At 37.2% G+C, this 19,890-nt stretch overlaps 1 protein-coding gene across 2 annotated transcripts in view; it reads left to right on the forward strand.

Moving 5' to 3' along the window:
- The window catches only part of COL4A3 (collagen type IV alpha 3 chain), a 58,211-nt gene extending 40,395 nt beyond the window's left edge, over positions 1-17,816 (forward strand). The window contains exons 34-52 of one of the 2 annotated variants that reach the window (XM_088061095.1): positions 179-313; positions 981-1,079; positions 2,142-2,231; positions 2,596-2,735; positions 3,752-3,878; positions 4,152-4,232; positions 4,854-4,952; positions 5,894-5,944; positions 6,891-7,076; positions 7,763-7,893; positions 8,314-8,386; positions 9,685-9,756; positions 9,878-9,997; positions 10,777-10,875; positions 11,482-11,694; positions 12,343-12,520; positions 13,533-13,647; positions 14,979-15,151; positions 15,400-17,816. In XM_088061095.1, coding sequence (XP_087917221.1) covers positions 179-313; positions 981-1,079; positions 2,142-2,231; positions 2,596-2,735; positions 3,752-3,878; positions 4,152-4,232; positions 4,854-4,952; positions 5,894-5,944; positions 6,891-7,076; positions 7,763-7,893; positions 8,314-8,386; positions 9,685-9,756; positions 9,878-9,997; positions 10,777-10,875; positions 11,482-11,694; positions 12,343-12,520; positions 13,533-13,647; positions 14,979-15,151; positions 15,400-15,484 — 2,267 coding nt within the window. In that variant the 3' untranslated portion in view covers positions 15,485-17,816. The remainder of the gene's footprint in view (positions 1-178; positions 314-980; positions 1,080-2,141; positions 2,232-2,595; positions 2,736-3,751; positions 3,879-4,151; positions 4,233-4,853; positions 4,953-5,893; positions 5,945-6,890; positions 7,077-7,762; positions 7,894-8,313; positions 8,387-9,684; positions 9,757-9,877; positions 9,998-10,776; positions 10,876-11,481; positions 11,695-12,342; positions 12,521-13,532; positions 13,648-14,978; positions 15,152-15,399) is intronic. The other variant, XM_088061096.1, reaches the window with a different exon arrangement.
- Positions 17,817-19,890: the final 2,074 nt, after the last annotated feature.

Genomic DNA, 19,890 nt, shown 5'->3' on the forward strand with positions numbered 1-19,890 from the left:
TACTTGTAGGTGTTTTATAGATGACTGGAGCAGTTAAGAAGCTAGTTTAGGTTGTTGATTTCAATTTATATTTACATATGTAAATTACAATTGCTTTTGAAGATTGGCATTATCTGGTTTCCCTTATTATATCATCTAGTCAAGCCTCTTCAGAAAATTTCACTCTATATTCTTGCAGGTTCTCCTGGCTTCCCAGGAATAAAGGGAAGAAAAGGATTTCTTGGAGAAAAAGGTGAACCAGGTGATAAAGGTTTTCCTGGACCATCTGAGACCTTGGTTGGTATTGGGGACAAAGGAGAACGAGGTTTAAGAGGTACACATTCATTGTTCTGTCATTAAAACTGGTCAGGGTTGTCATCTGCTTTGCAGTTCCAGTGGACTCTAAAATATCGAATAAACTGACTCTACTGCTGAGAATATTCACATGGTTTTGAAATAATTATTGCTAAACACTAGAACACTGCCCTCTTATTTATGGGGCACTTGGATATTACATTGAATATTCAGTTCAATTTTAACAAGTCCTTATTCCATTAAAAAGCTCTTAATGCTAAATAATATATCAGTTGTACCAGGAGTCTTACGTACAAATATGCTATACATTCATGTTTTTACACATTTAGTATTCTGTGAGCAAAGAAATGACTGCACTTACCAACCAGATGCTGGATTGCAAAGCAATGTTGTTATTTGCAATGTTAATATGAACTCTCCGTATGAGCTCTATGTGCTTAACTAATACTATCTGGGTTTTTGTATCCATGTTTTCCTATGGAAGCTTTCAGGAACTTCCTATTGTCTGCATATGAAAAATATAGAAGTTAGATAGGAGCTTGTGTTTTGCTTATCTGTGTTCAGAGTGAAAATCCTATGCTCTACTTTTGTTTCATTAGCTTAAAGACTTACAAAATTTTAAACTTTGTACAAAAACTTTTATTCTAAGATCTTGTTTTGTAATATTTTTTAAATTTTCATTTCAGGAGTTCAAGGCCAAATGGGTATAAGGGGAGAAAAAGGAGATGCTGGTGTGCAAGGTCCCCCAGGTGTTGATGGGCCTGAAGGAATGCCTGGTCTACCAGGTATGGAATATTTATATTGAAAATTACTGTGCCATGTGGACAGGGAGATACTGCTGCTCCAATGCACACCAGCTTGGCTCCAGAAGTACCACTGCATTTTCTGTATTAATTCTGAAGCTTTCCTGAGAATTCAGAAACTGAGCAATTTCAAAAGCTGCTATTTGAGTCATAGCAGCTATCACTAAATGATTCTTTGTTTTCTTTCAAATATAGACCACTGTTTGGGTTGACATAATAAAAAATAATATTAAATCCTGAATAACAATAAAGTCTAAAACCCGATAAAGCCAGTGAATAAAAATTAATGTTTCTAAAAAGTAAAAAGGTTGCATTTGCAGTATTATTTAAAAATTAATTCTAAAATATTACCAATTTGCACAAAAATATTTTAGGATTTTTTTCATTTCAGATTAATTATATTTCCCTTTGCAAAGCCTACATACTTGATTTGTATTTCAAAAGTTAGCAAGTTTCCAGTGAAAAGCAGGTTTAAAAATGTCAGGAATTGGCACACTGGAATTTAGAAAGAATGTTCCAAGAGTGTTCTAGGTGCATGAGGATCTTTTAGTCATTAAACTGAGTGCTAATTTAGCTAAATTAATCTCAAGGTGAGTAGGGGGGAAAAGTGCCAGGGTCACACTCAAGAGCTTTTTATTATATACTAGTCATGAAAAATCCATAACGAGTAAGTAATAATGTGATTGTTCCGTGCACAAAAAGTAAACTGGAGTTCAAGCAATGAAAGAATCCAGTGCATAAATACAAATTTGTGATCTTGATCAAATTCAGCTGAAGTATATTGCAGTGGCTGCTCCTAAGTGCTGTGGTCACAAACCTTAATGTTGATACATAAAGTGTTTCTTATTTCCTTGATTTTTCTGAAAACAGTTATGATAATTTTATCTGTGTCTGGGGCAAAAGGGTCCATGTTGATTATCTATAAAATAGTAATATAGCAAAAGAAGGTGTGCGGTAGAGGATTTTGTATTCATGACAGGTCTAACATCCAGACATTGTCTAAAACAAATATGTGAAGATGACATTTATTTCTTCATCTTGCAGGAGACAAAGGATTTATGGGTCTTCCAGGGGTTCCTGGCAGACAAGGATTCCCAGGTGCATATGGAGACAAAGGAGACATGGGAATTCCAGGTCATTTTCTCTCTAGACCTATTACAAGTTCATAGAGCTCTCTAGAAGCTTTTGCACAGGTCTGGGCTGTTAATGTAGGGACACCACACAATATTTAGACTGGGATTTATTCTGTAGTGTTCACAGATTTATTTTCACCCCAGCATTTGCTTGACTTGCAGAATGCAATTCTCCCTCTCTATCTAAATTCTTTAATTTCTATATTGTTACATGTAAGAACCTCCTTTTAAAAATAAAATCACAGTTTAAATTACTTTGATGAAGAATTAACATCTGTATATGTAAGCAACATCTCACAAAACATGAGGTGTGAAATGCAATTATGATACTTTTAAGGATGGTATCAGTATTGGTATTTTTCCAGGTCCAAAAGGCCAGAAGGGATCTCCAGGCTTTCCAGGACCATCAGGTGACCCTGGTCCACCAGGCTATGGTGGCTTTCCAGGTGACAAAGGAGATCCTGGGTACCCATCTGCTGGGCCTCCAGGAGAACCTGGTTCAAAGGTATAATTTTCCTGTTAGGCAGAGCCTTTGACTATAGAAACAGAACAACAACATGTAAGCAAGAACTGCAGTGTTTGCAGAAATAGATGATTTGTCAGTGGTAAGAAATACAAAAATTCAATTGTGTCATTACTCAGGAGAAATTTTTTATTTCATTATATTTCATTATTTCATTATATTTCACTTCTTTTGTGCAAGAATTTCTTATTTATAAAGATGAAATATCTTGAAGTAACTTGCTTTCTGTAAAAGTTCCTAATTCATAAAGAACAAGGGTGTTAAAAACTACATCAAAACCTCATCTTTGCAAATGCAAAAGTTTTGTAATCTAAACTTGTACTGTTTGGTTTTGATAGTCTGGTAATATCTTTGCACAAGATTTTTTTTTTTTTTCTTCTTACTAATGTGTATATAATTCAGTATAAGTTATGTTTAGATATATATATATTGCTAAGAACAAACCAGTATTTTTAAGTTAGATCAATTGGATAGTTTAACTTCACATGTTCTGGTTGTTGAATAACTGGAAGTATTTTTACCTATGAGATTATCTGAAATGCATGGCTGAGGCTGTAAATTCCTCTATAAATCCTGTAATCTGTCTAAATGATATGTTTATTTTCAGTATCAGCTGGGTAGTCCCAGTGAGATTACTGTCAAAAAAGTCAGTTGGAATTCAAGGAAAAAAATACGCATTTCAGTATTTTGTATAGCTGCATATTACCTAAGGAATGGATGTTTGGATCAAAAGAGCTGGTAGAATAAAATTGAAGGGAAAACCAGGCCAGGGAAAATATTTAAAAACAACTTGATTTGTAAAGATTAAAAATAGATCTTAGCTATATCTAAAAGATCAGTGGTATTATGAGAAGACCTCGTATTTAATCTGCTTTGGTTTTTGTCTGGATTTGTCAAAATCCTAATGAAACATGATTACAGGTACTTAACCTTTAAAATTGCACATCATTTTTCTATTCTTCACTGTGATTCTTTACCTGCGTGCAACTGTTTCTCAGGGAGATCCAGGTCCCCCAGGAGCTTTTGGCAGCAAAGGAGAAAAGGGCTCTAAGGGTCATCCAGGACCTACAGGAGTACCAGGACCACATGGGATTAGAGGGGAAACTGGAGGTGCAGGAATCCCAGGTATGGGGTACTTTTGGAGGGATGGTGAGCTGGCAACATGCTTGTAGAAGATAATTCCTCCAAATGCACAGGGTGCCTGGGGGTGGCTCATTGATTTATATTGACTGCTGTAAACCTCAACAGCTCCTTTGTGGTCAGGGTAGCCAGGCCTGCTTGTGTCACCTGGAGAACTTTTGCAGGTGGCAGAAGCAGAAACAATAGCAAAGCTCTTAAAGCGAGTCTGGCTATAGGGGTGATGCCTTTTCCCCTCTGCCACACTCTTCTGTTTTACAGGAAAACATGGACTCCCTGGAGATACTGGTGTTAAAGGATGCCAGGGCCGCCCAGGACAGCAGGGAGTCCCAGGCCCTCCTGGTATGGTATTTAGCATCTTTCCTAAATCACTGCCCTGGGTTTGGGATTTCAGCTCAGTTTGAGGCTTTGTTTACCTCCTTTTAACAGATACTTTTCAATGTTACCAGTTCAGCTGATGCAAAAAGTTTTAATTTTGTTTCATTACCAGAAAGCTTTTTGCTGTTTTTTATGTAAGTACATATCCAAGGGTCTCAAGATATGATATCCACAGAATTATAAAAAAGGCTTAAGTTCTTAAGGTTCTGCCTCCAAAAAGAGAATAATAAACTAAGGTATAGGTAGATGAAGAGAAGAAAATTAACTGGAGTAGAAAGAGACAGAGTTGTAGTTGTGTTTAAAGCAACAGAACTAAAACAGAATTAAAAATATACCTCAGGGGCAGTGTGTATAAGCAGCAACAGAGAGGCATGCATTGCAGGCTTTATTATGTCTCTGAAGATAGTGGAGGGTGTTAAATCTACTGAAGTCCAGTGAGCTCAATAGAAGCTATATGCTGTTCTATACAAACACAGCTATCTTTGAAGTAGCTGAGCTAATTAAATTTTAATAAAGGGGTGTAAAGTCTTTTCACTGTAAAATTACAGAAGTAAAACTTATATTGTGGTCCACTGTAATTCATAGGTGCTGTTGGAGTCCCTGGAAAACATGGACTTGTTGGTGAAAGGGGTACTCAAGGTCAGGATGGTATGCCTGGTCCCCCAGGAGTAAAGGGAGAACCAGGTAACACCAGTGAAATATTTTTGTTCTACTTTACAATTCTTTTTTTCTGTAATTATAGTGACAAGGATTATTTGGAAAGGATTACTAAGGAGCTTCTGTGGAGCCAAAGCTAAGTTTTTAAGTAGAAGATTATGTGTGTTTTTCTATGTAATTTTTGTACATGCTGTCAACAACCCAAGAGCATTATAAATGCTCTATTCTACATGTGATTTGTTGTAATGTCACCTAAAAACGTTCACGTCTGCAAGAGTAAACGTACTGCTGTTAACAGTTGTTCTAGTTTTAATTTTAAAGTGATTAAAAGAACCAAAATCCCTTCCAAGGAGTCTTCTGTCTTACGTGAATATAAAATAAAAGGAACCAGTGTTTCCCTGAATTAATAGTGGAAGTTTCCATGACCTAGAACTTGGGTTGTGAAAGCTTTCATTTAAATGTCACTCCTCATGTTATCAATGTTCAGATTGAGTTAGGCCTACACTGAATTCTAACAGAATTTTACACTGAAAATACTTCTTTGCATGTTGGTATCAAGAAGATACTTAGAAGACAATCACAGTATTTAAAAAGCTTTTTCATATTAACTTTGAAGTAATCACTGTTAACATATTTTCTTGTGTAAGTATTTACATTTATTTTTCTTAATAACTCAAATGCAGATTTTTTTTCTGATTTTTCTCTGAAAAAAGAAGCAGCTTATTTTTGTGGAATGTACCTCAAATATGATTGACCGATGAGAGTTTCTCCTTTAAATAAAAACTTAAAAAGTTAATTTGTGTTTTTTGTATAGAAGAAATAGAAATAATACATTTTATTTTACGTAGAACTGAACTCTATCTTTTGATTCAGTGATTTCTGAAAAAATGTAGGAAATATTAGAAAACTGTCATGTTTTCTAAAAATTATTTTGGTCTTTGAGTGTAATGTGACCTAATATTTTACAGGACCACCAGGGAGAGGGATCCCTGGTCTTCAAGGTATTCCTGGACGTAGAGGTGAGTGGTCTTTTCAAAAAGCAACAGCTTAAATTTTAAATACCAGAACCATCAAGTCCCCTTCTGTTTTCGTATGCTTGAAATGGCCCTAAGAGTGTCAGAGGAAATCAAGAGTGATTCTGTACTTTTGATCCATGGTTTGATCCTATATATTAAATGTCAAGAGTTTTTGCTTATAAAGTTTAGATTATTTTAAAAGGGAAATAAAGAAGCTGAACTTCTGTGGTCTTGTGAAGGTGACATACACATCCTAGAGTTTTTGAAATTTTATTGCAATACATAATTTGATTAACAGAGTATGCTTTTACAAAAACAAGATCTTTTTGAATAACAAGCATACTTTAAGAAAGCTGCAGTTGGTTGCATTTTAATTTTGTTCATCTTCCCTTTTATATTGATAAACAGAAGTGACTCTTCCATTTTTTAGGTTTTACACTGTATTTCTAGTGCTGGTATTGATTTGCTTTACTTTAAAAAAGTAAAATTAAATCTCTCTAAGATCAACTTCAGAACAACATCCTTTTGGAATAGTCTGTCATTTTGTTGCTTTCATATTGATGCTTCCACCTGGGATTTAGTTTAAAAGGTTTTGTTAGTTCAGATGAACAAAGCATTTCTTCTACTTATTCATCAATAAATATTCCCTTCTCTGGTCTGTCTGTTCTCTCAAGTTTATTCCTTGGGATGAGCAATCTCTGCAGTAGAGTCAGGTTTTTTTTTAATTTGTAGGGGGTTTCGTAATTTAATAAAGTAGTATGTACTTTGCTATGAGTCCTGTATTCTCACAACTATTTTGCTTTAGGGCAGCAAGGTGGCTTTGGGAACTTCTCTACTAAAAACAAGAGCTGAATTCCACCTTTGCCATATAGGAAACGCATATTTGGAGTTGTCGCATCACCTCACTGTCTTGACAGCCTTCCCCACATGTAATACTTACTCTTTGCAGGAATCAAAGGGGACATGGGACTGCCTGGTTTTCCTGGGCCTCCAGGTGTGAAAGGTCATCAAGGAGATCGAGGACCCATTGGACCTCCTGGCTTAGTGGGGTTACCTGGATTTCAGGGCACCACAGGCATGGCAATTACTGGCCAGAAAGGGAACAGAGGTATTCCTGGTGCACGTGGAAGACCAGGTGTGTTGTTGGAACTCCTTATTTGTCTGAAAGGATATACCAATAATTGAAAGAAGTCAGCCTGTCCAGAATTCAAGGTTGAAAGAGGTATTCCCCCAAGAGAGTTTCATAATTAAACAGGTCCCTTTAGCAATTAATGCAGTATTACCATTATTAATGCAGTATTACCATTGCAAACAACATGATATGTGCGGTGGTATTTAAATTAAAATAACTCTAAGCTTTTGATTCCACCTGATTGCATTATCTTGCTTTCCTCCCATGTGGTCTGTAGGGTAGCTGAGATCCAACTTTAACAAAGTGAGATAGCATGAGTGGCACTTAAGGACATGTTTTAGTGAGGACATGGCAGTGTTAGATTTACAGCTGGACTCAATGATCTTAAAGGTCTTTACCAAGGTAAATGATTCTGTGACTCCAAACTTAACTACAGCTAGAGAATATAAAAAACCTGTAGTGTTAAAGAGTACTGTTAAGTTCTGATCTTGAATTAAAGGTTAAATTATCAGGCTAAGGAAAAAATTGTTGATTTTTTTTTAAAAAAAGTGTTTATATATCCTTGGAAATCATAGAGGTGATAAACATGAGTATCATTATGGAGCCATTGAATGTTGTACTGTGTTGTGTGTAATCTATGTGAAAAGCTACTGGCGGTAGTCTTCACTTATTCTGATGTTTTTGTATAGGTGCTCCTGGTTTTCCAGGCCTTCCTGGTCTTTCCACTTTCAGCATGAAAGGAAGCAAAGGTGTCCAAGGGGCAGATGGAATACCAGGGCCAAGGGGCCCAGCTGGCGACATTGGCCCTCCTGGTCCCAAAGTTAGTGGAAGGAATATTGCTTCTCTTCTCATTGATAGTCTGCTCTTACCATGAAAAAACACTCCAAAATCTCAAAACAAACAACCAACCCAAACAAGCATTCCCTCACACATTTTCACAAAAACACTTTGTAATAGAGGAAATAAAAAAATGGATAGAATCAGGTTTTATAGACTTAACTGGATCAATAAGAATTGGATTTTTTCATTCCTGGTATGTCATTTCCTTGGCTGTTCTGTATTACAGCATAATATGAACAATAATATGACTATTTCTAACATGCTTAAAAGTGGAGAAGATAGTTCTAGTTGCAGCATAGTCTGTGAGCATAGTGCTTTGAATATTCTGAGCGAAAATAAAATGTGTTTCATTGTGTGAAGATACTGCTCCTGATTATTACTGATTTTCTCTGTTTTGCAGGGAATAGAAGGTCAATCAGGCTATCCTGGTGCTAGAGGGCACCCTGGATTTCTTGGATTCCCAGGTGTAAAAGGTATTCATATATTTATTATGTACACTCCTGTGTGCCAAATACAATCATTTACATGTTGAGTTATGACAGTATTTGTGTATGAGAGGATCTAGAGACATGAGGTTTTGCCATGAAAATTGGGGTGTAAATCAGGTCTAAATGAAAGTATTCACTAAGAGAGTTTTCACTGAGGTACATGCTCTGGGTGTGTCCAAACTGACATTCAGGTGAGGAAGGCCTGACACATAAACCGCTTCCATTTCAGGCAAATTCAAAACAAGTTTGTCCTTAGTGAGTGATGAGCTGTAATGATTTTGGCATTGAGTCTGCCAATTGGAAATATCCCACCACTGCTAAAAAATGTGACTTTTCAAATGTGACTTTTCAATAACCTCTTAGCTACAGAACTCAAGAGCATTTAATTATAATTACAGCACTGGGTCCTCTGTTCACTGTAAACATAGTCCCAGTTATAATCTAATTTACAGTTTATCAGAAGATAAACTGTTAAATGTATTGGATTCATTAATTTCATATTCCTGAGGGTAAGTTGAATCAGTAGCTGGCTAAAAATCCTTTTAATTTAGACAATTTTCTAGTGATTTAAATATGACGTAGGCCTGCATTCCTCCAGTATTCTCATTTTTCAATTGCACGATTTACAGTCACACAGAATTGTCATTACCCGTTTAACCCACCTGTTAGTAATCCATACTAACTATTGTGCATTTTAAATTTGTTCTAATTGGCAACACACAGACAGTAATCTTTCTTAAACAACAGGCTCTCATTTCACATGTCAAATTTCCCAATGTGGTATTACTTTTTAGTTATTTTTTTTGTTTCAAGCAGATCTGTGGACCATAGTCTGAATGTAACCTCATATTGTGCACAGTGAAAAGAACCACCAAATTTCTCATCAAAAACTCTACAACTCTCTTAAAGCCTTCAGCATAACTGACAGTAGGGTTAAAGGGAGCTGAACTCTACTTGAAGGCTGCAAATCCAGTGACACAAACATGTAAGATAGAAAGGCCTATATAGTCTTAAATTGAGAATTCAAATTAGGTTTAGGGACCAACCTTCATATAGACAGGCATGACAGTATCATCTGATAAACTGAGTGCACTTGACCTATAAATGATACATTTGCAGCAGAGGTGAAGAAACCCACTTTCCCATTTCAAATGAGTCTATAGGCTGCGTTACCCTTTGGGAACTTTGCATGGGTTGTGCAGGACTTTTCAACAAGCCTCTGAAACTCTGACAGTTGCTTTCACATTTTAAACCAGACATGTATCTTCAATCTTCTCTTTTAGGAGAAAAGGGTAATCAAGGACCCCCAGGACCACATGGTGCAGAAGGGCCAAGGGGACCAAAGGGCCAGCATGGTAACCAACCCTTCTCCTTACAATACCAGCTTACTTAGGTTGATTTCTTTGGTTTGTTTCATAGTTTGTTTGCTTTCTCTTAATGTACAGAAATAGATTTTCATTATATTTTTGCTTCCAGGGCCACCTGGAGTCTCTGGAAAAATATTCTCCATCCCAGGAAGCAAGGGTCCTCCAGGACTGCCAGGAATCCCAGGAACACCAGGTGATCAAGGAATTCAAGGGTTTCCTGGAGTACAAGGTGATTTATGTTTTTAGCTTTATGCACGTCTGTGTGTGCTGCTTAGTAGAACATTTTGGTTTGGTGGAAAAACTTTTGCATAGAAAATTAACATGCCTTTAAGAAAAACCTCACCATATTTAAAAATAGCTCTTTGTACCTTGTTAGCACCCTAATATTTCTTAACTCTCCCATTCCATCTCCCCTCCACCCTTGCAGTGAGTGCATCCATCAACATAAGCCTAAGGAATATAGTGGATGAAAACATCCCCCATTTTCATTCAACCAGAACCATTCTCAGGATGTTTGTCATTGTTGGGGAGGAAGGAATTACCACCTGTAATAGAAGTATTCTAGATGTGCTCCAGTGTGATTGTGTTTGTCCTAGCCTGGGGGTGGGAAGGAGGCTTCTTCTCCACTGGCACCAGAAGTGAAGCCTGCCACAGCTGTGAGGAGTGGGGAAGGAAGGAGAAGGTAGGGTGATGTGGATATGCAGTGGGTATCTGGCTACCCTTCCCAGTATCACAGGTTTACACCCAGGCAGGGAGCTCTTCAGGGGGGCAGGCCTGCTGATGGCATTCTTCTGCAGTACATTCAATATTTCCTTGTAATCTTTCTGATCAGAAAGATGATGAAGTAGTACTATAGATAGTTTGAAAATTTATTAAGTTCATACTTTTATTCTAACACAGCTAGATTTCTATGGGGATTTTAACTTTATTCTTTACCAGTTATTAAATGCTAGAATAACTACTGCTGTATGCCTCTTTTTGTTGCCTTTTTTGTTGATTGCAATTTAGGACCTAAAGGAGTAAAAGGTCTACCAGGACGTTTTGGTCATCCAGGTCATCCAGGATTGCCTGGTCCAAAAGGGGACAGGGGATTTCCAGGACAAAGAGGTACAGGAAAGCAGAATCTCTATTTCACTGGTACTACTGAATTTACAGATAAACTGTACTGCTGATTTCTGTAAATCCTTCCTCTTACATGCATTGAGATTCTGTAACAAAGAACATTCACAGTAGCTTTAGGGACACATGTAAGCACATTCTTAGCTTTTAACAGATGCATGTTCACAATTGAAATAATAATTTACAGAAATATGCCTTGACTGTGTTTTTCTGTTATTAATCACTTCTGTTTAGTCACTTGACACTAGCACTTGTCACTAGTGCAAATCCCTAGGTACCAGGGTGCCTTTTTATTACATCAAAATAGAACCAAACATTTTCATTTAGGCATCACAAAATGTTTTTACTTTAAGCTTTTTTGGTAAAAATAGCCATGGTTCTTTAAAATACCTCACTGTTCCATGAAGCTATGCAGTGTAAAGCTGCCTGAGCTAGGTCTGAAGGAGTTCCTATATCTGCAACTAATACTACCAGTTTTTAAGTTGTTATTGGTGATTTTTTTGTTAGTTTTCAAGCAGTTTCCCAAATTTAAAATAAATTTAAAATAAAAAAAAAATTATAATACTTGCAGATATATTTATTTCCCCTCCACAGGACCACCTGGATTGATTGGCTTTCCAGGTCTGCAGGGGTTACCTGGATCACCAGGTACTGTCATTGCTGGTCCAACAAGAAAAGGATTTATCTTTACCCGGCATAGTCAGACAACAAAGATTCCTTTGTGCCCACACGGGACATCCCAAATCTATGTTGGCTATTCGCTGCTTTTTGTACAAGGAAATGAACGAGCTCATGGACAAGATCTTGGTACTGTATTGGTAACATTTCAGATTGTTTTCTTAGAATCCAGTAATACTAAGTTGTCATGAAACCAAATTTACAGTAAGTGTCTGAGATAAACATTAGTTTCAACCATTTGTCTCCAGAGCGGCCTGGAATTAATTCAGGAATCATAGTTTAAAAGACAACTTTCTTTCCTGCACTCCTGTATTCCTTTGTTGAGCTTTTTGAGGGGAAATTCAGTTACTTATGGATAGATGTCTAGTATAAACCTTCACAAGATTTGCACAGGGTTGACAGTAACATCACAGTATGTGAAGGAGAATCTTATCGGTTTTGGAGCCTAAGTGGGATGCTTTAGGGTGTGAACAATGTCACCAGAAACTTTAGTTTAAGCAGCTGAATCCCTGGCACTGTGTCAAGGACTAATACCATTCAAGAAGATTGTATTATTTTAACAGATTTAGTTTCTAGTCCTTCTTTATTATATAGATACTTACGTATAAACCAGAAGCATTTTGCTTTCAGATAATTTTACTGTCCAGACACTTCTGATAGTTACCAACTGTTTTAATTTTTCCTATAGTAGATTGGGTGCCATCATGTGTCTCTTCTGGTCACTGCACTAAATTTAATCTCCTATCTGTTGCAAACCTCTCCTCTTTTGTCTCCCAGGAACAGCTGGTAGCTGCTTGCAGAGGTTCAGCACCATGCCATTCTTGTTCTGTAGCCCCAATGATGTTTGTAGCTTTGCTTCTCGCAATGACTACTCCTACTGGCTGTCTACTGCAGTGGTGATGCCACCAGACATGGCACCCATTTCTGGCAGGGCACTAGAGCCCCAGATAAGCAGGTAAGAGGGTAAGAATTTTAGGTCTTCTACCCTGGAGCCACAGAGGCATCATAAATTGTTTTAAGTGGCAAATCTTAGGCAAGACCTGCCTGTCTCAGCCAGTACAAACACTGACTTCAACAGCCTGGTTTTTGATTACTCACTTAAGCATGTCAAATATTCAGTGATAATCTCAAGAAAAGTTAGAATAAAGCTAGGGTCCTACCACAGGGCCTACTGCTGCAGAGCCTACATAACAAAATGGCACACTGTCCTACTGATTGCAGGGATTGTTTTCTTAATCCCTATCATTATGGATATTAGAGACAGACTAAAATTAAATAAAGACAGCTTTGTTATTAAGAATCATAGCACAAATCAAATTTTGCTTTCAATTCTGGATGATATATTTACTGTAATTGGTGAAGAACATTGTAAACTGAGCTGAAGGTTCTTGGCTATGAAACACCCTTCTGCAAGTGTAACCCTTTCTAGTTGCTTAGAATAGCTGAGAAGGATGAAGAGCAATTTAAGAGAAAAGTTCTAATAGCAGGACCTAGAGCAGCAAAATCCAAGGTGGGAAGGCAGGCTTTGCACTCTTCTGTCCCGCCCTACCCAGTTATTGCAATCCAGTAGCTCACCTTCAGTTTCCTCACTTAGGAAATAAAGATTACTTTTTCTTATCTTAGCAAATAAAGGTACAGAAGTACAGAAGAACTAAACCAGAACAATATAAAGTAGTGAGCACATGAAAAAGGCAAAATTAAGGAACTCAAATGTTCTGGAATTACTTTCCATCTTAGAACAATTTTAATGTGTTGTTACCTTGCAATAGCTTTGCAATCTCTACTAGTACAGTATATGGGTTACTTTCAATTTACTTAGTCCTCATTCAACACAGAAACCTGTGTGAGTAGTAGCATTTACAGCAAGGTATGCTATGCCATGAGGTGGCTACTATCCTAGAAGGCAGAAGTTCTGCTTTCATGTTTTCTCTCATGTCTGCACCGAATGTATGTGCTTTCCTTCACAGGTGTGTTGTCTGTGAAGGAGCTGCAATGGTAATAGCGGTTCACAGCCAAACAACTGTGGTTCCTGCATGTCCAGATGGCTGGATGTCTCTCTGGAAGGGTTTTTCTTTTGTTATGGTAAGGATATAACAACTTGAATTATTCCTTTTATGTCCTCTCATTTTCATTGGTGTTTTCAGCTGTTAATAACTCATATGTTTCTTAATAACTGTTAATTTTTATTTTTCTTTTGCCTCTGCCAAGAAGTAGAAATTAATTCTATTAATTCTTATTCAATTCCAGAAGTATAGAAACAGCTATTCTAATCTGTTCACAAAAAATAGGTGGCAGGAGGAAAAGCGGAAAATATGAAAGAAGTACTAAAGGACTTTAGTCTGAAAAAAATAACTGCATGCATCCACTTTTACATGTTATGCTAAGATCTAAGACACAGGTTTGTGGAATGGAATGCTTAAACTGGTCCTGAACACAAAAATGTAGAATAAGTGAACAACCTCCATGCCAGGAAGTTCTTCTAAAAATCAGGTTTGGGGCTGAACTGTACAGAAAGCTAAATCAAAATAAATGCAGAACACTGTCTACAAAAGGCTGCCTCAGCAATTTTGATGCCATAATTAGATATGAGTGAAGAAAGTTCATAATGTAACTGCAAATTGAGAACTGCTTACAGGACTAACAGTGTATTTATAATAGGGCATGTAGCATTTCATCTTCGTTACCCATGTTTGAGGGATGTCATAGGGATGCCAGCAAATGAATGTAGAAGAATTTTAAACCCCTCTTTTTTGCATAATGTGAAGTCCTTTTAGGTCTAGAGGAAAATTTTTGTTTCTTCTGCAATTTGGACCCAAGTAGTAAGAATAATAAACTTAGGGAAAAAAATGAGAGAATTTTTTAGCATTTGGTTAAAACAATTTGTTTCCAATATTAGCAAAGCTACCAAATACTAAAAGCTAGAAAATACCAAAGATGGTATTTTCTAGACAATTTTAAAATGTTATAAGTTATTTTAGAGCTACTTCTACAAGCATTTACCAACATCAGAGAAGGAAAATGCCTATTCTGCTTTTTGTGTTTGGAGAAGTGATCAATGCAACAAAAAATATGAAAACACACCCCCACCAATTTGGTTTATTTAAAATGTAGTTACTATTGTACTCAACTGGACAGAAGCCAGCTTTCTAGTCTTTGTACTGTTTAGTTTCATGCATTTCATCAACCTGAAAAAGCCCTTTGCAGGAACTTAAGAAATGCCATAACTACTTGACTTTTCAGAAGCCTTCTGTGCTTCATTTTAAGTTTTATCAAATGAATCTGTGTTCATTTTATTTTGTCCAAGATCTACCACAGAACATATGGTACGTTTTAAAGAGAGCACTGGGGTGTTTTGCTGCAGTTTACTAAAAGCTGATGGACAAGTTCTCATCAAAATGTTTTGGTGGTTACAGTACACAAGTGCTGGCTCAGAAGCTTCTGGCCAAGCATTGGCATCTCCTGGATCTTGTCTGGAAGAATTTCGGGCCGTCCCATTCATAGAGTGCCATGGCAGGGGGACGTGCAACTACTATACAAATTCCTACAGTTTCTGGCTGGCATCATTAAATCCAAGAAGAATGTTCAGGTAAACTGTACTTCCCTGTATCCCAGTGCCCAAGGAGACAATAAATGTCTGCAAAACCTGTGGGGGCTTCCTTTGTAATTCCCTTCAGGTTAGGCACCCCTCTTGGTTAGGTGTGGGGTCATTCTGTAGCACACAGATGTTTGAGCCAAGAATTTCAAGGTTGTTGTCAGTAATTCCATAACCAAAGTCTCATTGTCTCTCCCTGTTTCTTAAATAAAAAATTTGAATGTTTGGGTTTTTTCTTCTAGGAGACCTGTGCCACAGACTTTGAAAGCAGGACAACTAGAAAATATCATCAGTCGTTGTCAGGTCTGCATGAAGAGACCAATCTAAACAGTGGCCACTCTTCACAGAACATGAAACTCTGATATATTACAAATTGCCTAACTCTGAAGAGCTATAATTTATTAAAGTCCAGCTGCATCTGGAAAGAAAACTATAAACTGCCAGTGCAGCACTGTGGTGAGGTAGGGCAACAGTTTGACTTTTGTCTTTGGCAAATGACAAAGCACTTTGTTGGAGGAAGCTTATAATGGCATCTGCAGGGGCATCTGCTGAACCTTGTCATTTCTGAGCTGCATCTTCACCATAAAACTAAGGCATCACCAGATCTTTAATGAAAGATGTTAATGCTGCCTTGTGTCATGTGCTTTTCAAATGGCAAGACAAACTAAATGCTCCTGTATCAGCTTACATATGTTTAGTGTTCGAAGTGGATATCATTTAAGATGACAGTCTGGCACTTATGAGATAGGGTTCAATAGGAAATATTTTCAGTGCACTTTTAACTATATAACCATACATTAAGAGTTGTTTGGTTTGGTTTTCTTGTCTAATAAACAAATATCTCCCCATGTACCTCACCCTTCCTCTGGTTGGCAGCCAGGAATACAAAGCTTTTTGTATCACTGTGATGATAATGGTGCTTGAATGGCCAGAGAGGGAGCAACAGCAGGCACTGGGCAGGCAGGACAGTGGTGACAGGCGCTGGCTGTGTGCTCCAGAGTGACTGTGGCTAAGGGCTGACTAAGTGAAAGTGTTGGAAAGCTTTTTTTAGATTCCGTGGCTTTTGACACTGATCATGTGGTCTTTCAGTTCTTCAAAGTTGGCAGTATTGGGTCTCTGTTATGATCACATGCTTTCATCTCTCCTGAAGAAAAATCTATTTACCATATAATTTGGGATTTTTTTAGAATTAACAATTACTGTATGGCTCAAGGGCTCACATGGCATTATCAGGTTATCACACACCCATCAGGATGTGATTCTTAACAAAATCAATATTTCCATTTTACAGTATTTAATATTTAAATATTTATCACAAATGGTATTCTGTATTTAAATATTTAGCATGCATATCTGCAAATGAAACCATTTATTCCATCCAGATAAATGTATGCATCCAGAATTTTTAAAAAGACTGATATTTAAATTGTTCCATCTAAGCACTGACTTATATACAAGAGAATCCAGCTGTAAATGAACATAAATACTTGAAGAGCACTTTCATTTGCTCATATAAATTATATAAAATTGTAGCTCTGAGTTTTTTTAATATTTATAACATTGCACTTGCAAGGCTATTTAAAATTGTAATGTTGACATTTAAAATGTTAATATTTTTTAATACTTGCACAATTTATCAGAATTTCAGTATTTAGCGTTACAGAAGAAGCCTAATTCATCTGAATAGTTCTGTAAATGCACCATTTTAAATGTAGGGTCTAGCAATTCAGTGAAATAATCAGGATTTCTCATTTAGATTTTTTTTTAAGCTAGTGAAATTTTATATTGTTTCTGTTAAAATACTTGCATTGTGTTTGTGAGACTGTTTGAATTTTCAGTGTTAACCTAACTAAGAAAAGGTTTTGTCGGTGTCCCATGCTAGTTTCTTACAATGGAGCTAATGTGAAGGTTCCATTTACATTAATTGAATTGATATTTTAAAATTACTTTTTACTTGAACAGTCACAGTAATTCTGTTTGCAAGGCATAATTGTGAATTTACAGGGTTTTATGAAGAATCTCTTTGCAGATGCACTACTGATAAGAAGGTATTAATGTCAAGTTAATATTTAGTCTTTCATTTGAGTCAAGTCTGGGGTTGAGGTTATCTTCCTTAAAACAACCACGTACTAGACTTTTCCATAAACTCTGAAGTTTGCTTTAAACACTCAAAGATAAAGACCACACCTGTTGCTTGGTAGGTTGGGGTGCTAGTGGTTTCTTTTTTTCATTAAGGCTCATTGCAGTCATCCAAAGGCATTGTAATAACATAGAATTGATGACTGTGGAGACTCTAATGAAAAACTTGCTAGTAAAATGCAAATGTGAGTACCTGAGGCTGAAGTCTGCTGGAAGTGTGTCCAGTAGAGACTAATGTGTAAGGAGAAGGGATTGTGGCTTTAGAGTCCAAAGGTAAGTTACAGAGAATTTTGTCTCATAGTATAGCATATAACTGGAAGTTATGCCTTGTTCCCAGTTTTGGATTCTGCTGCTCACTTTTTGTGTGGCCTTCAACAAGTTACTAAAGAAGGATGTTGATAAATAGCTCTAGATTTTGAGTGCTCAAACTGAGTCTTTCAAAAGCATGAAATACAACTGCAGGGACACATGTTCATCAAGCCTGGCATAATACAAGCTAAGACTGGAAATCAAAGAAAAACTTGGAAAAAGTTGATGTTAACTTCTCACTGCAGCTGCAGATCATTTTACTTCCCTATTGCTAATGGTTGTTGTGAGGATTAGTTAACTGATGTCTGTAAATGCTTTGGGAGCCTTAACTGGAAAGTGCTGGTGAGGTGCAAGCTGTTAATATATTGTACTGAAAGAATGGATACATGAGAAATCGGGAATAATGAGCAAACAATGGGGGCTTGATTCTGCTAAATACAGACAAATAAAAATATTTTGACTAAATAAAAGGTACATTTCCATTTTGGCTTTTTTTTTTCCCCGCTTCCAGTGCTAATGCTCTTGTCCACTGCCTGTGCATACAAAATAAAAGGAGCTATCTGTTTGAAACACAGGGGGGTAGAGTGCCCTCAGAAAGACACTCACTCTCTCTGACCTAGACCACACTCCAAGTTTAGCACTTGAATGTAAATACCCAAGCTGTCTCTGCATGCCAGCTTTGTTCCTAGATATATTCCTGCATAGGATGCTGTGATGAACGGGGGTTTTCCTTCTTATCAGCTGCTTCAGGGCTGTTCTGGACTCAGTATGAGAATTTATATTGCTGATACTTTATATTACAGATATAGATAACATGCTGATGGTTAGGTTGTTGCTCAGCAGTGTTTACTCTTCAAGTCACAGACAGTCCCATGGTCGGCCAGTGAGGAGCTGCACAAAAAGCTGGGAGGAAGCATGGTTGGGACAGGTGCCCTGAACTGGCCAAAAGGCAATTTCACACCATAGAACGTCATGTCCATTATATGGCCTGGGGAAAATACTAGGAAAGAGGAGGCTGATGGTGCATTGGGGACCAGTTTGGCATTGGTCAGCAGGGGCTGAGCAATTGTATTGTCATCACTTGTCTCACTTGAGTTTTATCTCCTTCTGTCCTTTTTATTACAATTAGTAGTAGTAGTAGCATTATTATTACTACTTTGTTTCAATTATAATGAGTTCTATTTTATTTTCTTGACTCTCCTCCCACCCCATGGTGAGGTGGGATGTGGGGAGTGAGTGAGTGGCTGTGTGGTGCTACAATCTAACTTTGTGCAGCAGAAAGAAAAAGGCTTAAAAGATTATCAAGAGTTCAGCACGAAAATAAGGAAGACAAACCACCAGAACTGTATTGTATGAAACATACTTGAGGATGGCCTTTTAAATCACTCATCTGAAAATCAAGGATCTCTGCAGCAAAATCTGCAAACTCAAAGAAAGTTACTTGTGCAAGGACCTGTAGACAATGCAAAAAATGGAAAGAATATCCTGAGAGAGGAAGGGATACAGCCAGATGCAATTCTTTCTGAGATGGGACAGAAAACAGGGGCCATGGGCAGTCACAACCCTCTAATGGTAATTCATAATGTGATGCTACACTAGAAATCCCCACCGGAGCTTTTCTGGAGGATTTCCCGAGACTCGGAACAACTCAAGTGACTTGCCTGTGACCACTGAACTTATTAACAACAGTCATATATTCATTGGAATAAAAACAATTACATAACTGATCTCAAAATTATATATGGAGAATCACAGAAGAGGAACCATATTTCTAGTGTGCTTGAAGAACCAGCTTTTAGACTATAATTTTTGGGGGGGGTTTCTTGTTTTTTTGTTTTTATTTTAAAGATGAAATCCTCTTGATAGTTTAGAAAATGTTAAATTAGTAAAATTAGGGACTCCACATACAGAATGATGAGGATTGCCAGGTAAGATGTGCTTGTGCCACAGCTCATGTGTCAAGGAGGCCAAATGCAGGATCAAATGTAAGATCTTAAGGCAACTACTGTATCATTCTCTATGTTAGACAAACTTCTATTTGGTAGGAGATCATATTTCTGACCACTTGCCTCTACAACAGTGCTGTTGATATCTGTAAAGAGCTGAGTTAGCAAGTTGCAAGCCCTTGATCAATACATGCTTCTGTGGTGGAACTGCTACACGTTCTGACCTCCAAAACATTGTAACCATAAATCCAAAGATAGGCAAAGTACTTAAGAAAGTACCTTCTATATATAATAGCATCTTTCATTGTATTTTCCTGTATGCAGTTTGAAAATTGAGTT

The sequence above is a fragment of the Pseudopodoces humilis genome, chromosome 11, assembly GCF_049639895.1.
Source record: "Pseudopodoces humilis isolate 2021_Gansu_Grassland_sample_001 chromosome 11, ASM4963989v1, whole genome shotgun sequence".
Classification (NCBI taxonomy): domain Eukaryota; kingdom Metazoa; phylum Chordata; class Aves; order Passeriformes; family Paridae; genus Pseudopodoces; species Pseudopodoces humilis.